The 27,724-nt window shown below is 43.2% G+C and overlaps 1 protein-coding gene and 1 long non-coding RNA gene across 2 annotated transcripts; one reads left to right on the forward strand and one right to left on the reverse strand.

Moving 5' to 3' along the window:
* Positions 1 to 701: 701 nt before the first annotated feature.
* On the reverse strand, positions 702 to 22,884 carry prag1 (PEAK1 related, kinase-activating pseudokinase 1). Its single transcript, XM_030436056.1, has 6 exons — positions 22,557 to 22,884; positions 18,303 to 18,647; positions 16,497 to 18,214; positions 8,511 to 8,656; positions 5,668 to 6,434; positions 702 to 3,345 (listed from the first exon to the last, which is right to left on the reverse strand). The coding sequence occupies exons 2-6, from the start codon at positions 18,570 to 18,572 to the stop codon at positions 2,191 to 2,193; spliced, it is 4,056 nt and encodes a 1,351-aa protein (XP_030291916.1). The 5' UTR covers positions 18,573 to 18,647; positions 22,557 to 22,884; the 3' UTR covers positions 702 to 2,190.
* LOC115592859 (uncharacterized) lies at positions 22,224 to 27,724 on the forward strand. Its single transcript, XR_003986229.1, has 3 exons — positions 22,224 to 22,362; positions 24,392 to 24,617; positions 26,777 to 27,724. It is a non-coding gene; the product is annotated as an uncharacterized LOC115592859 (long non-coding RNA).

The raw sequence follows: 27,724 nt of genomic DNA on the forward strand, positions 1-27,724 counted from the left end.
GAAAATAATGTGTTCAGTAAAATATTGTGTCTGTATCTTCAAAAAAATGTGCTGGTTGTTACCAGGTTAACTTCATTCTGTACTTTGAGAAATAGGAATTCTAAGCTGGAACAAATGGACAAAAACTCAGAGACATTACAAAGACTAGGCCACTTTTCATGCAGCCGTGCTCATGTTGAACATAGAAATAACAACCTAGAAATGCTCTGTAACAAGACCGGGGAGCCAGACGCCTATCAGGCAGTCACTTCCTGTCATCTCTGCACTATCAAATCTCTAGTAAAGACATTACATTTGTGCATATATGTGCAAAGATTGATTGATTCCTTGCATATAGTAAAAGCTAGGGCCAGAGCTGGTAATATCCCATTTTTAAAAAGGCATCACATTGTAGAAAGTTAGATTACCGATGATTAAAATAATGTGAAAGTATCAAAACGCTCAATCCAGAATAAAGCATCGTATTTAGAAACTGTGCCTTTAAACAAGCTGTCAGACATCTGTAACATTGTGATGTCACAACTATGAAGACAGAGGATGAATAGAGGTGCTGCAGCAACGGACAGAAAAATGTGGGGGTTTTTTTAAAAAGATTTCTAACATTTTCTAGTAGAATTAAAGTAAGAATCTAATAATGGCCATAATATGGGATTTTTAAAAAGGGGACACATCCAAAAATAAGAGATCAAAACACCAGATTATACTGTGAGAAAATATATGCACAGTTTATTGATAGATGCAAATAGGTGAGGCACACACAAAATAATTCAAATCAATCATGTATTAGTTGTGAGTTCTGACCACGTTTTGTTTTTCTCTTCAATTCAATTCTCTTCTTTAACACAGGCTGTTAAATTCTTGCTACTCTGGACTTATTAGGAAAGTCTTTGTGGGAGATAAAATACCCATAACTTGACATCTTCTCTGCAGCCTACATGGGACACAGGAGGAAAAAAACAAACAAACAAAAAAAACAGGCCCAGCTGCTGCTGTGCCAAAAAACAAACAACTTGATAATCCACATATGAAAATAAACAGAGAACTTCCAGTGACTACTACAGGACAACAAATGATATCATAAATATTTTAAAACTGCTGCTCATATTCATGGCTTTTAAAGACCTGCTCGGGCTCATCTTACAAATTACTTTACAAAATCGTTTCCAGAACATTCTGTGAAAGGCCAGTTTCACGAAAAGGACGAATGATCGGCAATATTTACATTTGGCTTCCGAGTCACTGTAACATATACAAAGAACAAAAGGCACTGCGACGAATGTCAAAACGTTTAAATATGTAGTAGAAAGGAAGCATGAGGAAAAAGTGGGCATCAGCGAAAAAAAGCAATCGCTAACGTTGCCAATTGTTTTGCCGGTCCAATTACTCACAAGTTGTGTTAGACAGTATGGCTTATGATTAATCTTTATTATGCAATGCCGTCTAAAAAAGATTGTGACACGACAGACTTTGGGAGGCCTGCCCTGCTCTTTCCAACTGGTATTCACTGAGAAATAGTCATTTTTCTGACACTTTCTGTTTGGTTAAAATGTTAAATTTATGTTGTTTACACAGTTTACAGTACAGCACTATGTGCCAATGAAACAAACATGACAGAAAAATGGTGCAACAGTGTAAGTCTGCTTGTGACCTCTTACTTTTCTTCAGACAAATGGACGTTAGCTGCACATCGACGTAGATAGGACACAGCATTTTCTCTGCAAAGCTGGCTGACACAGAGTAAGATTATGAATTATTAGCCTGTTCTCAGTGGGTAAAATGTCTTAATTAATATTTAATAAATACACACAATACAGTGTCAACATGAAACTTTGGTAAGTGTATTATAGGATTATGAATACTGTCCATATTCTTCCTTTTTTTTTTCAACGGAGTGATTCTAGTCTGTGAGAGTTACAAGGACATCTAAAACAGCTGAATTCTCACAGGTTATTTCTTTTGCGAGGATGACAGTTGGTAGCAGGATACTGACAGTGGACGGCTAGCTTGATGCGTGGCTCTCATGCATGTAGCAGTAGCGCAAACAGGTGGGTAAAGTTCACAGTATCTCCGAAAGGATCTCACTGTCCGGACCCATCCATAGTGTCTCGACTCTATCGGTCTTTCACATACACACTTTCGCGCGTTACTTTGGCTCCACTCACACATATTTTTTAACTCTAAAGTGAGCCGTCACTTTAACGAGTAAAGTAGTTCAGCAGTGTGGCAGAGAGACAGAGGGTGAGCCGAGGAAAAGTACTGACAGCACAGCCAGTCCTCCAGCTCCGCGTTCCTCTCGGGCTCCAGCGAACGTTCGGCGAACTTCATCATCAGCAGGGCTCGTTTCACATCCAGCCAGTTGAGGAGGCCCTCGTGTCGGGATCCGCCGACAAAGCCTCCCCCCTGTCCGTGTCTCTCCCACTGCTGCTCCATCAGGTCCTTCCGCGGGCCCCAGAGGAGGCTCTGCAGAATGCGTTTGGCCTCCTGGATGTGGATGCGTTTGATGGGGTCGGGCTGGAGCAGCAGCTGGGCCAGCCTGTGGAGGCCGGCTGAGTACAGGGAGACGGAGGGGATTGGAGGCAAGTCCTCACAGCGGTAGTCCTGCTCCTTCAGAGCTGGACTCACCTCAAATGGGTTGGGCTGATGGAGGAGCTCATAGATTAAGATGCCAGTCTGGAATTCATCAAATTTGCGGTACTGGGCCGCTGAGAGAATCTCAGGCGCCAGCCTGGCGTGGTCACGTTTGATGCGAGGATCCACAGTGGTTGAGGCCGCGTCCTCGGAGGAGCGACGCTTGGCCTTGGCAAAGTTGCTGATAAGGAGGCGGGGAAGGTGCCGCTGAATGTCTATACCACTTGAACCGTTACTGGTGTCAGTGGTGGTCTGTTGGGGGAACTGGGAGGGTCTGCGGAGGTGGGGCACCAACAACAGGTTTTCGAGGCAGAGGTCGCGGTGCGTGACCCCGTGCTCCTTCAAATGCTCCAGGCCATTGCAGAGCTGCAGAAGTAGGAAACAGACACGCCGCTCGTAGACCTCTGGCTGACTTTTATGAAACGCGCCCCACTCCCGCACGAAGTCGGACGCTGTCTGCTGAGGGATCTCCGAGGTGATGACCACCACTCGCTCTCGTTCTGTCTGCTGGCCAGGCGTAGACTTGGAGGGCTGAGGCTGCGACGAGGCAGGTGTGGTGGGCAGAGAAACCTCATCAGACGGCAACATGCTCTGAGGGACACAAGCGAGAAAGTGGCCGCAGTCCTGCTGGAGGTTGAAGTGTGGAGGCATGCTCTGCTGCACCGACAGACTGTAGAGATGGCCCTGCTTCGCCTCTATGGATGGACTCTTACAGATCTGGAGAAACACAAAGGACAGTGGGAGGAGAGGATGAAAAGGGGGAGGGGGGGGGGGAAAGAGGAATTCCACACAGACGGGGAAGGGAGCGGAGCCAAGAAACATAAGAAAGGAATTCTTGTTAGTGAGGTTTCAAGGTCAGCGCCAATTCAGTTCCTGCTCTCATTCAAGTGAAATTAATGTATTTGATGCAGATTTAAACCAAATCCTCAACGGACAGCTTTTTTAAAAGAAAGTGTCTTTAAACTTTTAGTCGACTTGCTGATGCCAAACTGTTTAGAGGTGCACTATGTAGTTTTGGGGAAGAAATTGTAATTCATTCACTGATTGCTTTTATGCCTAAACAAATTAAATGAAGAAACTCTCTTCAAAAGAACAACACAAGTCCATTCTGTTTTACTTTGTTTATATTCGGCGATGACCTTCTCTAGCTTCGAACAGTGTTCTGGGAACAGCTTGTTTATTCAGTTATGGAAAGAGTAAATATTACTGAGTTGGTATTATTACCTCACTATTATTGTAAATATTTGAATTTCTTCTCCAAACACTACATGGTGCCCCTTTAAGTACGTTTAAGTAAACTACTACAATCTCAGAATAAAATCTTACATCAGAGATTTGCTAGCATGTTCTTGGATTTATAAAAAATAATCTCTTCTGTGTGATTACCAGGACTAAAATCCACATTCATGGACTTCAGCACACTGGTATTACATCTGAATATCAACCCTGTAAAGTTTGTGTCATACTACGTTGTGTGTGTTGGGTTGTGTGTGTGTGTGCGTGGCCTTGACAACAGGGGTTTGTCTGACTGTAAATCCTTCCCGGAATGTAAAGATTAATCGGGCCTAGAGATATTAAGCAAGACTGTGGGCACCCACATCGTGACACAACACCTACTGTACAAACAGCCGCTGCTTTGTACGACTCTAATGACTTTAAGACAAAAGGTCAGCGAGACTGAATCGCCGCCCTTCTTTCCTGGTTGTTTACACTACATGCCCTGAAGGTTTATTCTGTCGTGAGGCTGTCCCATCTGTAGTCTAAGAACAAACAAGACCACCGCCCGACTTTAATCTCCTCATTCTATCCTCAAACTGTCAAATCCCTGCTTAAGAGATCAATTTACAGCACCCACTGTGCAAATTGCTTCTTAAACGGCAGTAAAGATGATCACGAGTGAGCCGCGAGTTGCTCTCTTGACAACAACCTCCGTTTAAAAACCCAAAAAAAATAACACGTCTTCTTCACAGCAGCTGAACATAGAACGCAGTTTACAATCCCTCACTTATTGTCTTCTGCACTCAGTGTGTTCAAAGGTCCATGAAATAATGATAAGATTCAAATAACACTCGCTGTTAAATTTAAAAGTTTAAAAACGTGATATTTTTTATGGTCTGCATTTTTTCATCAGTAGCCACCCAGTGAATTTAAATCTACATAATTAAATCTTTACACATTAGTTTTCCCTTTTTAGAGTCCGCCAACGTGATGATGATGCATGTGTGTGTAACATAACCGGTTTTAATTTGATCCCATTGATATCAACCTCTCTGTTTACTCTTCAATTTTCGGACGCCTTCCCAGCTGAATTATTATTATTGCTGCTCATTCAAAATGAAGCTGCCAAAATGGCATGTTGACTTTTAATGTGAAGCAGTCATAGGAAACAATACATCTGTCAGCGGGGTTCATGCTGACTGTATTTGTTCATCCAAAAATATGTTTATCGAACGAGACAAGGTCACATTTGGAGCCCTGATGAAGACCTAATGGTTGAAACATGTTGCCCTTTTAAGGATTTAGCCACTGAAACTTTTCAATATTTCCTTCCTCGTTTTTGATACTTTTCTTGTTTGGGTGCCTGGATTGTCTCTGGTTTTTGAAGACATGATCATTTTTGGGGATTTTCTGACAGTCAATCAGTTTTAAATACTGCAGGGAGTCATGGTACAAGACGAAGAAGCCACATCACACCTCCAACTCTCTACAAGATGACTAAACTTTGTGACCTGCAGTTGAGTCGAAAACTATTGACTTTTTCTATTGACTGCGATCTTAATACAAACAAATGAGCTTGTCTGGCTGAACTCTAAATAGAACAGCTGCTCTTTTGTTGCATTTCTGACAAAGTGGCTGCTCACGAAACATTTGTTATCCTCATATCGGCAATGAATCAGGACTGAGTGAAATATTAAGGACTATAACTTTAAGGTGTTCTGGGAGGTGAACGTGGTTATAACAAACACATATTTAACATATTTATTATGTGAAATACTTGTCAGTTTTGGCCCAGTATTTAGGGGTATTAGTATTTATTACCTTTACAGCGTAGGAGTTGCTGGGGTCTGAGGCACAGGCAGCTGAGTAGTACACAGCATCTCCTGAGTTGCAGCTCGGCTTGTTGGAGGTCAGCCTGAACAGAGACCAGTTGCTCTCCTCAAACCTAAGTGGGTTCTTCTGGGAGCGAGTAAAGTGATCCTCACATTTAAGAGCCAGGCGCCGCAGAGACTCGGCGTACAGGCCTCCCAGTTTAGAGTAAACTCCCTCCCTACTGTCTATGTTACTCAGAAGGGTCTGGAGCTGCATGCTGGAGCCCAGATTTGGTGCGAGACCTGGTTCTGAGGCAGAGAAGGGCACGCTGAGTTGAGGGGAAGAGGAGCAGGTGACGCTGCTCCGGCAGTGGACGCCCAGACGCCCGTGAGTCTTCAGTGGTTCGTCCAGTGTCCGGGACCTTGAGGATCGGCCTAGCACAGCGTGGCAACGCTCCAGAGACTCGTTGGAAGAGAAAATGGGTCGCGGGTCAACAGGGCTGGACGGTAAACTAGAACGGGAGCTGGCATCACCAGGTCGACATACGTTGCTCTCTGAGCCAGTGAACGGGAGGCGTGGGTAGGCTCGGACGAAGGGTTTCCCATTGGTGCCATCTGGAGCCGACACGGTACGGTTGACCATTTTTTTCACCGGGAGAGGAGGTGGCTGGTTCATCAAGCTGTTAAAGGACGGCGGGTGAGGAGAGCTTGGAGCCGAAGCCACTGGACTTCTGGGAAACGGAGAGGAACAAGACATCCGTGAAGCATCCCGAGAACCTAAGAAGAAAAGAAAACAATTGCATCAGGAGATGGGCCGACTGATTACAGAAAATGAGAGCAAATGCCCAATGTGACGCTACAACAGGCAGCCAGGTACATTCGCTTAGCTTAGCATAGCATAAAGGCATGGAAAACAGAAAGAAGCTAGCATGGCTGATTCCAAAGGTTTTAATGTGTTAATTAGTGAGCTTCAGAGATGTCAGTAGGCATTTTGCTACCTTTTGACAGAGCCAGGCAAACTGTTTCCCCTCTTTTCCAGTCTTTATGCAAAGTTAACATCATGCTAAGCTTACCAGTGGTAGCTTTTTATTGAATAGACAAATGAGACAGTGGATTGATCTTGAACAAAAACAGAAAATCTTCCAGACTATTCCCTCAGTAGAATTAACTGTCAGGCGTCGACTTGGAAAACAGACACTAAACAGATAAAGACTGACACTAGCAGCCACTGCATTCACACAATATATCTCCTGTTCCTCAGTGTCCTTGTAGGTTAATTTCCTGTAGCCACACTGTACTCACCGCCTTACATATTCCTCCTCAGAGCCGTGAATGTGATTTATTTACTACACCCCGTCTGTCACTGCCTACCGCTCTGCCTTCGTTCAAACACATACCTTGTTTCCTCAAAAGAGCTGGAAATTTCCACAATCCAGAGTTCGAGCTGACACTCAAAACATCTTCCACCCAATTATGATCCATTTGTCAATTAAAGACTTAGAGCTGGAACTTGACATTACACCAGAGCAGACAGATACTGGGATAATTGTGCGGTGCAGTCTTCAATAACTGCTTTCACAGAGGGGGGAAAAGACTGTAAAGAAAACTCTGTAGGATGTAGCCAAGCCCTTTTTCCCTCGTTATCAGAGTCCATAATTATCTCTTCAAACAACGTTGCCCAGGAAGTTACAGCAATTACAAGCGTGTAAGCGCCACAGAGGTATAAGCTGAAATGTGAAGAATGGCAATTTTTCAACCAAGGACACATGCCACTCACTCAGGTTTGATGAGTGTAGAAATCTTGAATTCAGTCACGAAAATGAGAACTCGGCGAAAGAGGAAGAGGGGAGATAAGCAGACAGACTGCTGCAATAAAACTGTGCAGAGCTCCCTTTCCTCTTCATTCTGGACAAAGTGCATCTTCGTAGTTAACATGATGCAACACCTCTGAACAGCACGACAAATGAAATACATTCAGCTGCACCTTTCTATGTAAAAAGTTTGCCACTGCCTTGCTGTCCTGGCTTGTCAGCTTCTCCTCATCTAAAGTGTGTCTCCACTGACAGCATTCAACAGCCGTTGTTTCACCGTATACACTTCATTTATGAAAGAGGACGACATGTTACAGACAGTAAACCTGGCAAATGTTTACAGCACAGTAAAAGGATAACCAATAAAACAACTTATTTGTCTCCAGACTCCCTTAAACAAGTGTTTAATTTTGCAAGTTGTTAAGTTAGATGAAACTTTGTAAACTTGGTAAAAATTATTATTTTCAATGTTGATCAATCTTTTGAGTATTTTCAATGTCGATCAATCTTTTGAGTATTTTTTCAATTGATCAATTTGTTATTTGGTCTATAAAATGTCTGAAAATGGTTAAAAAGAATGAAAGAAAAAACTATCAGTGTTGCCCACAATCCAAGATGATGTACTAACTTGATTCACAAATCAGAAAATGTTCGCTTCATTTTCTTAAAAACTTACTTGACAATGAAAAAAGTTGGTGATTAATTAAATAGTCAACTAATCCATTCATCTTTGCAGCTCTAACTAATTCTAATGTGTAGGTGTGAACTGACGTCCTGTGTGACGCTGTCTGATGGTGTAAACGGGCTCAAACATGCAGGCAAAAACATGTCATCAAAATCATCCCCAGTCCCACTTCTGTGGAAAAAGTATCTCACTTGCTGAAATATCCCAACTCCTGCCTTTATTACAAGCCGTATCGGACAGATCTGATCCTTCAGCTCTCTGTGCGTTTTTCTAATGGACCGAATGGATCTGCCCCATTCAGATGTGCAAATAAATCCCCTTAAACCAGCCAGAAATCTGAGTGTGAATGGTTCCTACCAGTGTCAGCAGTCAGGTTGTCAGTGGAGGCGGTGGGTAGGCTGACACTGCCCAGGCCCCGCAGAGATGAAGTGGAGCTCTCTAATGACCCTTGTTGGCTGCAGCGGTCCAGCTCCATGTTGCTGCCACTCATCTTACCGCACACTCTGTAATGGAGACAACAACACAGATAAGGTGAGTGAATATGACGGTATGAAGAAGAATGAACAAACACGCATTCAGGCCATAGTTTGTGTGTGCGCTCTGGTAGGTAGTCTGCAGGTTTTCAGCAGAAATAGATTTTTTTCTTTCAACACTCAACTTCCCCTTCATGACTTCTTATCTGCAATATGTATTACTAACAAGTCGGGTTGAAAGAGCGCCTTTCATTCGAATGACGAACATGTACCGTCATGAGTGGTTTTACTTCCTCGTTAGAGAGGAACACTTCTTGATTCGGTGTAGATTTATGACTGCAACACACCAGCCTGACTAAAAACAACAATAAAAGAATCCTCTTATGGCTTGTTAGGAGTTTAACAGACACAGCAGCTTTTTGCTGAGTCAATATATTCTTTAAGACAGTTAATCAGTTGTCATATCCGACACTTATAGTGAGACTGTGGCCACAAGCAGCATTTACAGGATACAGGCACATCGGATCTTCTGACATTTCCCAATATTCCTTTGAATTAGTGGCTTTAAAATTGAAACTCCAATTTCGTAGTGCATTTGTGCGTGTTGGAATATAACAAATTTCCCTCAAGTCGAAGCAACAACTCAGGCAAGTTATCAAAAATGAAGGTGCTGTCACGAAATTACATTCTCATTACATGTTATCGTGGCCAAAAAAACCCCCCCCCGATACATATATAATCACGATATAAACCCCGACTACCCTACCCCCCCTTTTTTTGCTCACATGTAATTTAACATATTAGCTTTATTTCATTTTATCATCAACAACCCTGATAACAAGTAAAGCAATTTTTAATTGGTTTTAAGGAATTGACTAGCGTAGCAACAAGTCTGAGACAAAAATCACTTTATAATATAAAGAGCAATCAACATGTTGTTTGAATGCATCTTCTTTGCAGTGTCCACATTAAGACTTAAAAGCTCCTAAACACACCAAAGTTGGAAGACGACTTTCCAACACGGGAAATGGGACCATCTGAGGAGCACGTGAACGCAGGGCTACACATCAAAGCTGTTACAGGTTTTAAAAAGTTGGAGTAACCCTGATTCTAAACCTCAAGTCAAGTTGCATTGGGGGTAATGTAGGAGCCAGATTTTGACAAGGAAAAGGACATGTTGAATAATAAGCGATGATATCTCTTATTCTGCTGCTACCATTTTGTTTTTTGTTTTTTTAGACCATCCATCACGAGACGCAGAGTGATATAGAAATGCTTAATCTGTGAAGTTCTCATTTAACTACACATTAATCTGCCTCAAAGTGAGCTGAATGGGACCACAAGCAGGAAGCAACAAACACATCTCCCGTTGAGATATAAAGCGTTTACTTCTTGTTTTACTGTAATCCTATGTTTTCATGCTTAGACTACATAGCATAACATAACAGAGCAGAAGTAGTGAAGGTAGTAGTTCTCTGTTTGCATCCAGCTGGGGACCTTTGTTGCATGTCATTTCCTTTCTCTCTCTCTCTCGCCTCGTTTCCTGTCATCTCTCCACCACGGGCTATAAATGAAAAGGCATGAAAGACCACAAAGATATCTCGAAAAGCTGTAGCAGCAAAAAACCCTGTCGTGTGCTGATTTGAGCGAAGGTGCGTCTTGCTGCTTATGAATTCACTTTTCGTCTTGTAAGAGAAAGGCTGCGAGATTATTTCATTTTTTTTATTTACTAGAAAGAAGCTCTGCATTCCTCACGTTCGGGTTGCCAGACTATCGTGATGGCCACTTATAATTCCAATGAAAGCTGTGCACGAGGAGACGTACTAATCAAGGTGACCAATTAGATTGAGTGACAGCCGCTCACATGTCTCATTATACCTGCTAATGGCTCAGGGAAGCAGCGTCCAGCCCCATCTCCTCATCTCTCTTTCCTCTCCTCTATCACAAAATGACTCCTCTCCATCCATTCATCTGGCAGCCCCCCGACTTCAATTCCACCATAAATCAGCGGAACAAACAGATGAGGAGGAGAAAAGGAGAGGAGCGCAGGAGGGAGACAAAGGGTGAGGTATTCTCTCTGGGCAGTTAGCTAAAGGATCCGCTATCGTTTTACAGACAAAAGAGCAGTGATGAAAGGCAGTGGGAATGCTGAGGCAGAGGGAGAAATGGTAATTGGTGCAGGGATTATGAGTCCATGTGCTATGTGTGTGTGCCTGTACATGTCTCACTCCAGATCTCTCTCTCCGATTTGTATCCACAACATGAGATTTTCCGTCGGTGAAAGAACGTCAGTGCTGATGTCCTGTGGGAGGATGTGCATGGATGAATGAGCCTTCTGAGCAAGGGCACGCAAGAAAGACCTTGACTCTGATTAGGACCGTGGTGAGGATATATTATCGTTTGGGGGTTTCAGCTAACAAGCACGGCTGTGATGAAAGCAGAATTTTAAACTTCGAATCAATACTAAACTGGTACAAAAAAGGAAATCATACTCGAGACCTGTCACATACCACAATTAATTAATTATGTAATATTGTCAATATGCGTGCAGCTTTGGTACTTTCAATACTATAAAAATGGAGTTATCATATGGGTTTAAACATATAGTATTGATTAGGTTTTGAAGTATCGATACTTGTGACATCCTCATTAGCAAGTTCTTTCATTATCAATTGATTGTCTATAAAAATGTCCGAAGGTGACGTCTCCAAATTACTATTTTTGTCGAGATAGCAGCTCAAAACAAAATCTTTTCAGTTTATTGGCATCGTATTCTAACGTTTGAGTGGCTGGCAACGTAAAGTGTTTTACATTTTTACTTAAATTATTTAATCTATCAAATTAGGGCTGCAACTGGCGATTTATTTTGATTAATTACTCATTAATATGCCAATTATTTTCATGATTAATGAATCACCTCGGCTCTATTTCATGATAAAGCTGATTGTTGGTCTATTACATTTCTGAAAAAGGTGAAAAAGGCATCCCACAATTTCCAAGAGCTCAAGGTGATATCTCCTAATGTCTGTCGACAGTTAAAACCCCCAAAATATCCAGTTTATTGGCAGCAAATCCCCACGTTTGAGAAGCTGATGCCATTAAATGTTTTGAAATGTTTTGCTTTAAAGAGGATTGAATCCATTTCAAATAGTTAAATCGCAGTCAATCCATTTTGGCACCACAAGCAGTGGTTATCTATGGCTGGATGTTGTCCGTTTTAAAATAAATTAGGACTTGTGCTGAACACAAATTTCCAAAAACAACACAATATTTTATATCTCATGTCGTCATTCTGTCAAAACACCACCATTCATCAGGATTTTATCTCTCCACTTGGAATTCCCTGTTTTAGCCTAAACATCTATTAATACTTGTCTCCTTATCTCGAAGATATCATCTCTTCCTTTGCTAAAACAAAAAAAGTCTACATTAGATAACCTGATGAACCGTTATTTGTCTCCCGCAATCAGTCCGACAACGACTTAGAATGTAAACAATCACGCCACCAACGCACCGGATCCTCTGACACACAAGCCGCCCTGACATGTGTGTGGTATTAATAAAGCTGTGTGAGAGGAGCTGGTGGAGCTTGTAAAAAGGGATCAGACTGGGGTTACAGCTAACTAGCTACAGATAGCAGTGTGACAGAGTAAGATGAGAGCCTGGCTTAGCTGCAGTGTTGTTGTTGTTGTGGATCAGATTCACACAACCGTTTCACTTCCAGACTTATTTAGGGCCTTCTCTGTTATAAATACACAAATCATGACTTCTAAAAGTACTGTATGTTGGTCGGCTTGCTCACATACAAGCACACACTCGCTTTCAAAAGTCGCGCCGTTTGTAAAACATCAGGAAGGATGAAATCTAATACTGAAATCGGATCACACCCAACGCATTAAAGCTGACACATAATTCAGGGTTTTGTTAAAATGAGGTGGAGTCTGGCAGAAAGGCAGGCTGACTCATGAACACCTGTACGATGTAACGCAATCTGCTACAACAGACATGCAACAAACACAGCCTTTAAAAAGCTCACGATGTGAAGTTTAAGATAAGAGAGAGAATATTCAAATCGTAGGTGTGCAACCTTTGTGTGTCACAACATAGTTCAGAGAAGAATGGCATGCATTGTTTCTTTCCAGCGACTGCAGGATAGTAACCATGGCTTTACAGCCGCATAAACCACGTCTTACAGACAAAGATCCATTAATGTTTGACACCAATCCCTCTTATCTTTGGCAAACTGCTCCAGCCTTCTGTTCTTCTCGTATTCTCCGTCAGCCCTCCCTTATTCATTACAACCCACTTTCGTTTGTTTGCGCCACATCACATAAAGTCATTTCACTTCTCGTTTCGTCACCTTAATACCATTTTTAATCTCACAAACAGAATGGACTCAAATAAAAGAAAAATCTCACCAAATCTCGATGAAAAGGCTTTAGAAGAGATTAGAAGAAGATAAAGGGGCACAGTGTGAAAGAGGGAGGAAACAAAGAATGAGCTTTGAGAATGAGGTTTTGACCACATGCCGCCCGTCATCCGTGCAACTCAGAGCGACTTCTGCATTTTGATGACCGAGCTCCTGACAGAGGTGTGAAAACAAGCAGAGGCCTGTTCTATCCTCCGAAGGCTCTGTGCTTTATTATGATCTTCTTGACACACACTCAAACTTTCCTGCGTCAACAAGAACATCACCATATCCCATTCACGAGCCTTAATGATACTGAGGACACACGTGAAAAAAGATGCCATCTGGTTCCTACCTCATGCTGGAGAGGCAGAGGTCCTTGTCGGGCTGGCGGGCGCAAAATGCCCCCTGGATCAGACCTGTGGCTCTCTAAAGCCCCGCCATGTGTAGTAACACAAGCCTGGCTCCACACGAGTCATACGTGTATTTAAAGTCTCTCTCTGCAGATGCACAAAATATAAGCACCCATATCTCATATATAGCATCACTCATTGACCTGGTGGTTCACTTTAGAGCAGCGTCAGGCAGCAACAAGATGCTATCTGCTCTGCTGCACAGAGAGGACCAGGATGGATCTGTGGAGGGAGGGGCGGCGCGTCTTGGAACGATAGTTTACAGAGCAAAAGGCAATTCAGACCCACGTCTAACTCTGTGGACTTAAATCCACGTGGCTGATCTATAAATTCTGCTTCTATTGGTGGCTACCGACTGCCAGACTGGGGACAGTTTGGGAGTTGCCGGGGGCAACAATATGTTCACCAAAGCCCCCGCCTTTGGCAGCCTTCACTCAACTGACACGCCTACCCAGTTAAAGAGTGCACAGTCCCAAACACACACACTGACACACACACACACACACACACACACACCTTGTGCTGACCTACCACATGATGTAGGTTGATGTGTTACGAGGAATAAAAGAGGAAAATTTGGTGTTTTCAGCAGTGATCAAAGGCTCCGGGAGGCAGATTTTTTAACCATCTGTTGCTTTTAAATGATTCAGCACATCAAAAAGCTGCTTCACAGGGTGCATGTTCACATATCTGTCCATTAATGCCACATTGCGTTTTATGTTAGAAATCGATCTCTTCAAGGAGTTTTGGAGAACTGCAACGATTAGTGTATTGACAGAATAATAATCTCAAACTAATCAACTGGTAGATTTCAGTCTCTCAAACGTTGAGATTTTTACAGTTTTGTATCCCACTAAACTATCTATCTTTGGGATTTAAACTGACAAAACAAGATATTTAAAGACATCATGATACTTATTTTCACTCTTTACAGACAATATAGACCAACTGATCGATCCAGAAAACAACTGGCAAATTAATCGATAATGAAAATAATAATGTTAAGTTTCAGTTGCTCTGCAGACAAGACTTAGATTCACTTTGGCACTTTGCCATTGAGTTTCCATCCAGTGCATGTCTGGTGACCAGGGACACTTGTTGATTAAAAACACACTAAACCCGCTCATAAACTTGGAGCACCAGATAACCGCAACTGTCTCTGGCTGACTCGAGGCGTGTTCCCACATGTGTCTCAACAAGGTGTATTTTTATCAGCCCAGAATGTCGGCAATGTCATAACAGGAGAGATGTGTCCTTACTAGAATTACCGCAAACATAACGGGCCCTTGAAATGTGATCAGCAATCTGTGTTTCAGACTGTAAAAACATTCCCACTCAGCTTTTTGCTGACTCTAGCAGCTCAAGATGGGAGAACATCTGTTTCTTTTGAGGAAGTTGCACCTCACTGTGCCGCCGGAGACAATGCTAAGTTTATTTTGAGGAGATCATTTGATGCTCTAATAACTGCGACACACAAGGTCTCTTCTCTGCTTTGGGGAGCTGACTCAGACAGCGGAGTGTATTCTTAGCCTCATGCAGACTCAGGTTTAAGCACGGGTGCAAATGTTACAGATAATAAATGGCTACGAGCTGCTAGGTCACAACAATCCAAGCCTTGAGAATGATTCTGCATATGCTGAGAGTGATGGAAAACTGTACAATTACAAAGCCTTAAAATAAGCAACACGTGAGCAAAATCATTCCAACAGCACAAATATGACATTTTTTGCCCAAAGCTAATGACATCTTTGTCCCTGTATGACAATATCAATGGAACAAGTCCTTTTTTTTTTTTTTTTTTTTTTACAGTTCTGCATTGTGCTGCAGCCAAAACAAAGTTACAGCAACGTGACACAGCAGGGGGACTATTTAACAGACCCATTTAGTGTGTTAATTAGAATTGAAAAAGTCACATTACTGGTGTGAATAGAACAAGGCGTGCATTGAGGAATATGGCCGGACAGTTTGAATGATCACAAGGCGCTAGAATGGAGGCTGATTCAAGGCTGAATAATGATGCTATGAAAGGAGAAGGCACAGTAAGATTCACACAGATGACTGCAGTAAGATACATGTACAGTCACAGGCAATGTATCCCATAAGCAATTCTATAAATAGATTTACCCTCCCATTAGAGTGCAGAAGGCATTTATGCATTTAGACTAAGTGCATGTTGTAAGTGTTAAATTATGGAATATAATGAAACTGCAGTCTTGTGGCTGAATTATAGTCCCATTAATTCTAATGCAAGACTCAGGTAGTGACTCAAGGACAGGCACGCAAATGTTTGCTATAATGGGCAGCTCAAGTTTGATAAATGCATAGCATTCATCTTACAGTGAGTGTATAGTGTGCTAGTGTGTAATTAAACCTCTATTAGACTTTTTATTTCATACAGCTGCCTTATGGAAAACAATATTTAAGACCAAGGCTTCCTCGAGATAGCTGCTGTATCTTATGTGCTTTGGCATAAAGAGTATAATCATACATTTATAGGTTTTTAAGGTAATTTGTTAAAGATTCTGCATCACCAGATCATCTCAGCTGCACTAAACAAATTAAAACAAGAAGGCATAAAATATAGAAAACTTTACTTCCATCCTCACAGATGAAGCTAAAAAATATGGTTCGTTATCTGGAGAAAATTCTTGTTATGTGATGGTCACAGCTTTAAGAACTGCTCATTTTTTATTGCTTCATGCTGTAAACCTGAATAACATCTTGAGGATTTATCATTAATAAGACTGAGTAAGCAATGTTATGACCTTAAACTTCCGCTAACCCTTACCCTGACATTTCACTGTTTACCTGCCCAGGGACAATAGATGATAATGATTTGCTGCTTGCCAAGTCTGGTCCAATTACTTTTAAGTTAACAAACTCGCCCTTTAATTAAAAATTAAAATAAAAAAAGGACAACATGATAAACTTAAAAAAGATTCCTCAGTAATCTATGACATCCATCATATATGGTCCTATGCTGATTCTGTCCTATCATAGGGTTAAAAATTGTGTAGATGCCAAACAAAAAGTTCTTTGTTCGTCTTACCTGTGCAGTTTCTTAGGTGGGGGAGGTGGTGGATTGGGTTCATTGTTGGCAGCTCCCTTCCCAGCTGCCAGCAGCTCTGATGAGCTGCCATGCAACGGTTGCCTGGCCGGCATGCTCCCGTTCTGCTTGCCCTCCTCCTCTGCAGCGGTACCCTCACTCTCCCCCTGACAGGCACCATTGTTAGGGGCTGTAGGGGGGGCCGTGCCTGGCTCTGTCATCGGAGGGGGGCTGCTGTGGGCCTTGCCGTCCCTGGCCTCCTTCCAGACAGCGGCACCATTGACCAGGCCTGTCGCCCATGAGGTTGTCCCCTGGTTTGTGGCCAGTTTCTTCTTCTCCCCCTCTTTCCGCTCTCTCTCATCCTCTTCCTCTTCTTCCTCGATGCGGCAGTTCCAGCCTGAACTGTGGTGGTGGGGCTTGTGCCAGCGGTCGGATGCTGCCGAGGTGTGGTTCTCTGTAGGGACCTTGAAGTGGCCCTCTCTAGCAGAAATGAGGAAAAGCATGGGCAGTTCAGGCAGAGGGACGGGAGATGAGATGGATGGTGAGAGGCTGGAGGTGCCAAGTCTGGGCAGATCAGTAAGAGGAACTGGAGATGACATGGATGGTGAGAGGCTAGAGGTGCCCAGTTTGGGGGAACGGCTGGTCCTTTTCGGGGGAATGGGTGGGCTGGACTGAGGCTTGGGGTGGAGGGTTGGGGCGTGGTTGACTTCAGTGACCAACGAAGGTGCACTATGGCTGGGACTGGGCCAGCGGAAGGCCGGGCTGCTGGGGTCTTTACGTGCTGTGGGGCTGAAGTGGCAATGAGTGCTGATGGCTGAGTCCGGACTGCTCAGGTAGAAAGTCCTGTTGTTCTCCTCCGTGTGAGCGGCCATTATCGTGATTGTGGCCCGTTGAGTCTCTCCCGAAAGCTCAGGCTCAGTTGGCGAGTTCTTAGTCTGGTTTGGGGACTCGGGATTGGATTGTACCCCATTTCCTTGCGGCCTGCGCTTCTTCTTGGTGCTCTCTGCATAAATTGGTTCTGAGTCTTGTTGTCCATTGGGAGAGTTTGGAGCTGGTGGGCTTCGGGGGCTTCCTGACCTTACTTGTTTTCCTCCCGACCCCTCTGCCCCAGGGAGAGAATCTGTGCTACTACGATAAGAACAAGAGGAGTCTGACAGGCTGGTCTGCTTGGACAGGACGGGAGGAGAGTGGACGGATGGTGGGGGATTGTGGCTAGTCGTGTCCACGCTTAGGGTTGTGGTGGGGGAAGTGCTGGATGTTTTTGTAACAGTAGTCCCACTGCTGGTTCCATTGCTATGAACGGTGGGAGTACTGGAGGGGACAATATCCACAGAAAAGGGTATATCCACAGATGCCTGATGGGAATCCTGACAGTTTTCCCTTGTTGTTACACCAATTCCGTTATAAGTGCTCTTGGTTTTTGTGGGGGTCGTATTCTGCTGCCTGCAAGTGTCTCCATTGGCATTCTTCTTCAAGCTCTGAGAACCTCTACCCTCCTCCTGGGTGACGAAGATATTACTGATGATCATGGAGTCTTTAGGCAGGATGTTTGGGGATAAGGAAGCTAGAGAGAAACAGTTGTTGTAGTCCATCTTGGTTTCAGGACTCTGGAGAACCGCCTCTCTATGAGCCTTGTTACAGCCGTTGCTGTCAATGTACAGTGACGACAGGTCCAAGAGTTTCTTCAGGCCCAAACGCTCAACTGGGCTCTTTGTGTTCTCCTGTCACGTGAAAATGAGAAAACATTTAATGAGCCGATCATTTGGGACAGTAATACACTCTAAGGTTAGCTGCAGCAAAGAGACTCACCTGCTCTATGTTCATGTTGACATCAGTCATCGACTCGTTGGTGTCAAGGCTCATCATAGTGGGTTTGACGGCGATGGTCGGTTTGCTGTAGGGCGAAGGGACTGTTACTCCAGACTCTTCATCACCTCCCAGGCTATTCTTCAAACAAGCGGCTGGCACGCTGCCACCCGAGCCGCCGACAGTCTTGTGGTGCGCACTAAGCGGGTGGAAGCAGTTCTTACAAGAGCCGGGTTTCCACACGTGTTCTGCAAAGTCGCTGCACGCTGACATCTTTGGTTTGCTAAATTGGGGTTGGTCAGAAGTGGCTGTTGAGTGATCTGGCAGATACAGGATGAACACTCATGGCTGGCCCGTCACAAGATGTTGATCACAAGGTGTTATATGTAGAGGAGAGATAAAGAAGAAGGAGAATCATTATTAGAAGGGTCAGGATGTTTTTGCCCATAGGTTGTATCATAATCCCACGAGTCTTCCAAGGGGTTTGCATTACATAAGATCACATTTAAGTCTAATTTCTTCATCCACCCTGAACAAATAGCAGCGTTTTTACAGTTTTCAGAACATCCAACTCTTTTAAAAGGACAGCCCATCAACAACTAACAATTGTTTTCACTGCAGATTATTTTGTCTTGAGTAATCGATAAATTGTTAGACCTATCAAATGTCAGAAAATGATGAATAAATATTGAATAAATCAATGTTTCCTAGGACCAAGATAATCTCCTCAAAGGTCCTGTTTTGACAACAAACCAAAAGATATTCAGTTTAATGTCATAGAGAAGTAAAGAAACAAGAAAATTCATATTTAGGAAACCGGAATCAGAGAATTTTGTCCCCCGTTTATCTTAAAACAAAAAAACCTCAAACTGATTCATCCCTCATCATAATAGTTGGCGGTGTGTGTAATAGTTGACAAATAATCGTTTAATCATTGCAACTCGAGATTTTTCACAATTTTAACAAACTTTTTATAGACCAATCAATCAATCAATCAATCAATCAATCGGTTAATCATGGAAATATTGGACACAGTGAGTTGAGGTATTGGGGAGAAAAAGTTCCATTGGTGCATCTCTATTATTTTGAAGTTGAAACACCCACAACTTGAACGTGTTAAGAAAGTGATGAGTGAGTCCAGGCTGACAAGTGTGCCTAAGCTCATTGAGGACCTCCTTTAGGATTTAACTGTCATCCACGGATGTAACTTAAGACGACCTGCTGTCTGCTGTGCTACTTGTTCCCATGGCCTCCTAAATTAGAGGGTATGTGGTTTCTGTTCAACCAAAGGGCCTGCCGGTGTGAGCCTCACAACATAAAAGCCCTCCGGAGTCATTCTGCAGCCCCCGACATGCTAGAAGAAGACGGAGGAGCCTCAAGCATCCTGGAGGTCGGAATGCCAGGAATGTCTAAAGGCGCAAGTCTCACCAGGGTGAATCTCACACCCGCGACAACCTCCCTTCCCCCTTCCATACACACACACACACACACACACACACACACACACACACACACACACACACTCACAAACCTCCCACTCCACATGTGTGTGTCCTCCTTTTCTCAAAAACAAACCCAAACACACACATACACCTCCTTCCTCTCCCCGTGTGTGTCCTGTTTAACTGGCCTGACAGTGAGAGGATCAACACCATTTCACAGAGATCATTTGTTGCCTTGCATCTGGGTGTCCCTCTTTATGTTCTTTACACAACTTTAATTGCCTCTCAACAAGGTGATGGGATGTCACAGAGCAGCATTAGCCCACTATCTAGACTCATTATACAGGAAAGAAACAGAAGAAGCAGGGGGAACAACTGCCTAAATATTACGGTTATATTATTGATTCTTCTCCAAGACATCTCTACTGATGAAAAATATCAGAATAAAGTAAAAGGAATGCCTGAGGCTTGTTGAATTCATGCCTCCAGCTTAAACAACCTTGCAATCTACTAATCCTATAAGAATGAGGAGTCTTCCTGTTAATAGAGATAATGCATGTTTACATTTTTTCTTTGTTCTGTCTGACTCAGTTTGGGCAGGAAAGCACCCACTAGTTCACTGTTTGTTTAAGCGTACTTGCGACAACAGAGGAAACAGAGCCTTGCCTAACATCTTATAGCATTGTGCATGAGTCATATGAAGCGATGACTGATTGGAGGCGCACACATCATTAGGTGACCCGGCCTGCTGCTTCAGAGGACACACTACTGACTGCCAGTCAAGAACATGTCTGGCGCGGGGGGGGGGGGGGGGGGGCCTTTACGGGACAAGTGGGCAATAACAACGCAAAAACAGACAGAGGACTGTCACGGTATGTGTTGTGAGCTAAAGCCAAACTGACAGGGACACTTTTGTCTCTGTTGTTCTACATTCCTAACAACAGAAGCTGACGTGTGCGAAGTTCATCTGAAATCATATTCTGTATTTTCGAGAGAGAGTCCAGAGAGAGTCCGGCTTGTTTGAACAGAGATAGACCCCGCTGTCTACATTCCCCACACCTTCTCAAGCTCAAGGTCCAATATTTCTCACTTGTCAAAACACACAAACACAGGGCATAACCGCCCTGCTGTCAATATAAAACACAGACTAGGGGAAATATCTCTCGCACATGTTAGAAATCGAGCGATAGGAAAAAACGACTTGAAGATGGATGTTGATCTGATGTGGAATTAGCTGCCAACCTGTTGTTTACACACACCTTAGGGCGAGAAAGGCTCGGATGTAGTGAGTGAAGATGGATGATTTAATTCACCATAGCTCTAATGAGAATTATTACTTATCCCAGACAGCTTACATATACACATCAGGCAACACATGGGCTGACACTGATATAGTCGTGATGGGCCAATATCAGCCATTACTATCAGCCAAATAATATATTTCAGTCAAGCTCTAGTGAAGTCAATGAAAACAACTTGGTTTCATATCATTGCTCTATTTGTCAGTTATCATTTCATTATCAGCTGAAAAACCAATATCAGAAAATCACATTACCAGGCTGATAATTTATCTGTCCGATACACACAACTCAAAATTAGTCAGGAATATCTAGTGTTTCACCGGTCGACAAAATAATGCAACACATTTAATTTGACTTTTATCGCATATCCCTGACTCATTTTGAGTAGTATCCACATACACTGCACATCACACAGCCGGCTGACCACTAGATGTCCCAAAACACACAACACATTTCGGATCTGTTATAAATTCCAACACAAGGGACTCGGGGACATTAAATCCCGAAAACCTAATCGTTGGATTCCCCCCATTGAAAACGCAAACACTGGCATTTGCTTTGACAGCCTGTAATACACCTGAGAATGAAGCCAGGCTGCAGAACAGTTTAAACAGGCTTATTAACAAAACTCAACAGCTGGTAATACTACACTTTGTCTGAATCCTCCTCCTCCTGCAGCAGCAGCAGCAGCAAGCAGAGGGACCCCTGAACACACCACGGGTCATCTGATGGTGATGGTTAACATTATTCTAACAGAGCTCACTGCATCAGCCTGCTGTACTGAACCGCTACACCACCAGTAAAATGAATGAGCTGACCACAGAATAACAGTCCGGTCCGGTCCATTCATAATCAAAATAATGAGACATAACGGTCTGATAACCGGGTCAGTCTGTAGTCAACCCACTTTGAATACAAATTCTTTTACGAGAAACATTTGTCACGGCTGCCTCTCTCACACACACACACACACACACACACACACACACACACTGCCCATTCATTCAGGGGTGTGTGTGTGTGTGTGTGTGTGTGTGTGTGTGTGTGTGTGAGTGCGGAGGGGAGGGGGGGTACAACCTGTTTTTTTTTTTTCTTTTGATAGACTCGGAAGCGATTTCCGCCAAAAACTTGTGAACTTCGCGACAAATCATCTGAGAACTTCCACCTGGAGCGGCTCCGTTTGATCCCTCACAGGCAGCTCGTGGAACACAGTCGACTGCAGCCTGTACACACCCCACGTGCCTCGGTTTTTTAAATATATATATATTTTTAAGACGTGATAAATGGAAATATCTGGCTGAACACTTGTGCTGCTTCACGGTAGGTTATTGTGGCAAGAACGAAAAAACGCGTTTATCCCTCCGTACACTGACAGAACTGGCAACCCTACCTGCGTTCATACAACACACACACACACACACACAGGAAATGTGACAACTTGACTTAAAGGCTACATATTCACAGTGTGACACGTTAAAGTAGCCAAGGTTATCAATTACTGACTGACTGCTTACCTGCTCGGACTTTCTCTTCCCCTGGCGCCACAAAAGCTCCCCCCAGAATTATTATTTTTTTTAAATGACACGAAATATTCAACAAACACAGCTGTTGTTGTTTTACTGCGGCTCTGGTTCCGACAGAAGCAGATATCCGTCCGTGTTCACGTATCCAACATGCGACAGGTTAATGACCCAAGAGGCTGGTTTCGGCTGCTGCTCCTGCTGCTGCTGTTGCACTGTGCAGAGGTGGAGCAGTGAGCAGGAGGAGTCCTCTGCAGCAGCGGCGGCAGCAGCAGCAGCGTGGGGAGAGACAAGGAGGTGGGAGGAGCTCCGAACCGAGCATGCAGGCTGGCCAGTAGCCACACTCACAGATCCTCATTAAGGCTTTTGTCCTGCGAGCTGTCACGTCTAACTACACAGCACAGCTCTTAGCTTGTCATTTTTTTTTGTTGTTGCAGAAAATTACACATCATTGTTTTCCCAGTGCTGTAAATCCCTCCACCATCACCACCACATACGAGAATTACAAGGGGCTGACAAAAAGAAACAAAGCAAGCACTCAATGTTAAAGGATAAGCTCACTCCCAAAAATGATAATTTAGATATTATCTAGTCATGCTGATGGAAAGTCAGGTGAAGTTTCGTCGTCCACAAAACATTTCTGGAGCTTCATAGCAAAAAAACCCTCTCTTAAACGACTGACATAGATGGGGACTTGTTTTAAAATGTAAAAATCAACCAAAAATGAAAAAATAAATAAAAATGTTTTAGAAAATGGCTCCAACCAAGTCTTTAGATCCCTAATTGTTTTAAAATATGCTTTATTTGCATCCTATTTTAAAGCCACTCTTCACTGTCGCTGCTAAGCTAACCGTTCTAACACGCTACCGTGACTACAGTGGAGCTATTTTATGTCACTCAACTGTTTGTCAAGGGTGTGAATAACATAATTTCAAAAGAACTCCAGCAACTCTAAGTCCTAACAAGATCCAAGATATCACATTTGTTTTTGAAAAGATAGTTTTTAAGAAACATTTTTGAAGCCAAAATCTTGACTGTAGTTGCTAAGCTAAGAGCATTAGCATGCTAACATGGCTAACATGCTAACATCACAGTTGAGACACATTGAATAGCTCCACCCTAGCCCTGTTAGCATGCTAAGACTGTTAGAAAGATCATGGCTTTGCAAATAACGTCTTTCAAAACTATTTGGTCGTGGGGCTTCCAAAGACTTGGATTACGGCGCACAAACTGTATGGAACCATTTTATGTTTCGCTTAAAACAAGCCCCTTGTTACTTCAGTTGTTTAGGAGAATGCTGTTTTACCTCACCTGACTTTCCATCGGCTTGGTGGTGAGTATATAATGACTTGATATTCACTTCCGGGTAAACGTATCCTTTAATCGTATAACAAATTTTGATGTGGTGAAGGTGGATGTATGCTAGCTCTCCTGTTTTTTGCTGCCCCTTTCCCTCCTGCTACCCCCTGGGCTGCTCCTGCTTCTGTTCATCATGGCTGGGGTGACAGAGCGTTAGAAAAACACCAGTGCTGCCACTGAGCCAGGCTGGACCCCTGCTGGTTTCCATTACAGGCAGCAAAAGGAGAGGCAAAGCTCACAGAGTGACAAACACAGCCGCTGTGCTGGATGAAGGCAGTCATCCATAGAGATTAACCTTTTAACCGAGCACCTCCTCTTATGTCTTACTGAGAAATAACAAGTGGAACAAGGTCTTATCTGTCGGCTTTTTGACTTATTTCAACAGAAGCAGCTGAATCACCATCTGAATCTGCTCTGTTTTGTGTCAGTTCTGCTCTTTTCATATCCTTGTTGTTTTTGTTTTCTTAAAGGAGGCCACAAATGCAGGTCCTGGAGTGATGGATAAGTGCAAAATCACATTTCACATCAGTGAAACTCCACATCAAGGATCCCATTGCTTTGGTCTACTTCCTGTGAAAGTACACTGCATATGAATCGATTGGACACAGAAACCCACCAGTTTCCTGAACCCCGCATGAGGATTTATAGCTGAGCTGAGACAATCAGCATAAGTGCCACAGCAGAGACCGGATCAGGGTAGAAGTGATATCTTTTACAAGACCACCTGTTGAATTTGGAAAGAGTCACAATCCACTCAAGAGGATTAAGAGTTTGTTGAGATGCATCTATTTTTGGCAGCACAGAGCATGTAATAATTCTGCTAATGGGGTAATTCTAATAGCTTGTGCTTTGCATAAAAAAAATTGGAGGACGTTCAGGAAGCTTCTAGACACATTCTGCTGTTTAGCCTTCAAGGCAACAAAAGTGTTATTTAATTTTATAATAAAGGAGTTCACCCAAAAGTTCACCAAAAATTGAGAATTTAGTCTTTTTGGCCCCGTCAGCATGTTGATGGAAAGTACATTTTCACAATCCACAAAAAGTTCTTGGAGCTTCCCAGTGAAACAGCCCTTCAGCATTCTCTTAAACAACTGAAGTAAACAGAGACGAGCTAACAGTGTTAGCATGCTAACATGCGAACCAAACAACTCGTTTAAGTCTCTGAAGGCTCCAGGTTTGGCAGCTAAAGTCAAGAGTCTTGTTTTACAAAGGTTGTAAATAACATCTTTTCAAAACAATTTGAGATTTTGGGGCTTCCATAGACATGGATTTCACTGGACGAGCTGGATGGCACCATCTGATGTTTTATTCAGGTGCTTTTATACATTTCAAAACAAGTCCCCATCTACCTCAGTTGTTTAGGAGAATGCTGCAGTTTTTTTGCTGTAAAGCTCCATAAATGTTTTGTGGACTATGAAACCTCACCTGACTTTCCATCAGCCGAGGTGATAGTAAATAATGACCACATTTTTCATTTTCTGGGTGAACACATCCTTCAAATTCATGCAGGAAGTGGCATACATGCTCCAGCGTTGAGAAACGTCCCGTTAACCATTTGTGGCTTCACTCTGAGAGCGCAGTCATGTAAAACTGTTTCCCAGGGCACACTGAGATAAATCTTCCATTATGGGTCGAGATTTTTAGTGCTGAGGTGTTGTGGGAGCATCCAAATTAGAGGAGCACAGCAGGGGGTGGTGGAATCGCTCATGCACACTGCAGCACCGGCAGACTGTTTCCCACATATTTTCGTCAGCGGAAATTACATAGTGAGGAAAAAAAAATCACAAAAGTTATTCAGAACGAAACAAAAAAACTTCTAATCTAATTTTATTTGGCTCCATTCTTTCTTGATTCCCACCTAAACATCTAAAAATTATGAAAGATAAATTAAAGATGGCATCAGGCTGTGTGTATTGCTCGCCCTCGCCTGTGTTGGCATGAGGCTGAAGTTGTCGGGCTGTGTACACTGTGTCCCATAAAACATTCGGAGTTGCTCATCTTTTATGGCGCTCCCCTAAATTATGAAGGGAATCAGAGCCGCTTAATGCGGCTGCCACGCTGTGCACACTGATGAATTAGCAGTTTGTTGACGTGCTGCAGAGCGCCGCGAGTTTGTATGGGAGAAGGGAAAGAGAGCGAGGGGAGACGGCAACCTTCTCTGCACACTGCAACACAAGGATGCTGTTGGGCACGGGCCAATCATAAACTGGCCGGCCGCAGATGCAGCGCCAGGATGCTGAAATATGAGCAGCGCTTTGACAACTGTGCATGATGTATGTTGTTGGCGTCGCTCCTAATGCCCCTGCACTTCTGCATCGTGGCTGCTATCACACAAGTGCAGAATAACTCGGTGAAGAAAATACAATATTTAATGTTTGATCGCATCCACGCGTCCACAGCATTCAGACTGCTCTACCTGCTCCATTTCTACTCAGCACAAATGAATTTTTAAAGGCACAATCCTCTCAAATTAAATTCAACGAGCAGAGAAGCGGGGTTTTATTGCAAAGTAGCAAAAAATAGACTCCTGGTGATTGAAGGCATTACTCAGGTTAGATAGCAGGACCAACACTATCGCTCCCCCAGAATCCTCCGTCAGCACTGATGAGTTGATTAATATTAGAGTGCTGAGAATAGGTCTTTGTTATGGTGAATAAAAGCCCAGTAGAGTGAATGTCTTCTGCAGTAAATTCAGCAAGGAGAGCTCCTCTTTGAGCTTGTAGCAGACGCGCCTTTTGCCACAAACTCAGCTTTAAAATCTTTTTGTTGCTGTGCATTTTATCTGAAAACATTCAAAATCTACATACTGTCTTATAGTTTCATTTTCCTAACATAGCTTTCTTCTTTTTCTCTAGGCACCCTTATTTACATTCCTCAATCGGCTCATTCCCGCTGTAGGAGCTTCTTCCAGGGACGAAGAACCTTTGGAGGAACCTTCGGTGGAAACCACAGTCTGAATGAAGTTATGGGGACAATATTTTAGACCTACACCACATCCCTGCTCAGGTGGTAATACTTTCCAGAAGAACAAGAACTTTGGCAGCCCAGTCGCCAGGATAAAAATCTTGGCAGTTAACATTTCTGCACACCACAGATACGTTCACATTTGTACATGTCTATTATCACCATTTGTTCTTCAGCACATCAACAAGAAAACATAGCACAGATGGACCAGCGACTAAGTATCGTGTCATTAAGCAAAAATGAGAAAAAGCGTCAGTCACTTCCTGTGTGTCAGCGGACTAATTCTGCTAATCCTCGCTATCTTTAGACTGTGGTGGGAACTCTGACAACACTAACAGGCTGAGGGAACCTTTCACTTCCTTTAAAATGAGTTCCTGAGACTAAAAGTTTCATGTTCTTTGCGGGAAACAGCTAATAGGAAGCAGCTGTAGGATTTCTCATTTCCTGTCAACAGGTAAAGGTAAATGCTCAGTCAAAGGAATCCTACACAACTTTTTTCAGTAGCAATTTTAGTTTCTCCATGAAATGGGCTGTTTTTGTTGTCTGCACTCAGAAATTTGCTCGAATGTTTACGATACAAATATAAAGATGCGGCTTCAAAGTACATCTAAAGTTCTAAAATGTAAGCTCCTGCAAACTGCTATTCCTTGTATCACAGCTCTCCATCTGCCTGTATATAGGCCTCTAAAAGTTGCATGGTGGACCTTTAATCACATGTGAAAGGATTTTCCAGAATGTGGGTGAAAAGTCAGACTTAAAGAGCAAATCTGCAAGATTGTCATGTTCCTAACAAAGACAAAGTAGACTAAATAAATCATTTTGATCTTTTGTCCGCGGAA

The sequence above is a fragment of the Sparus aurata genome, chromosome 12 (genome assembly GCF_900880675.1).
Source record: "Sparus aurata chromosome 12, fSpaAur1.1, whole genome shotgun sequence".
Classification (NCBI taxonomy): domain Eukaryota; kingdom Metazoa; phylum Chordata; class Actinopteri; order Spariformes; family Sparidae; genus Sparus; species Sparus aurata.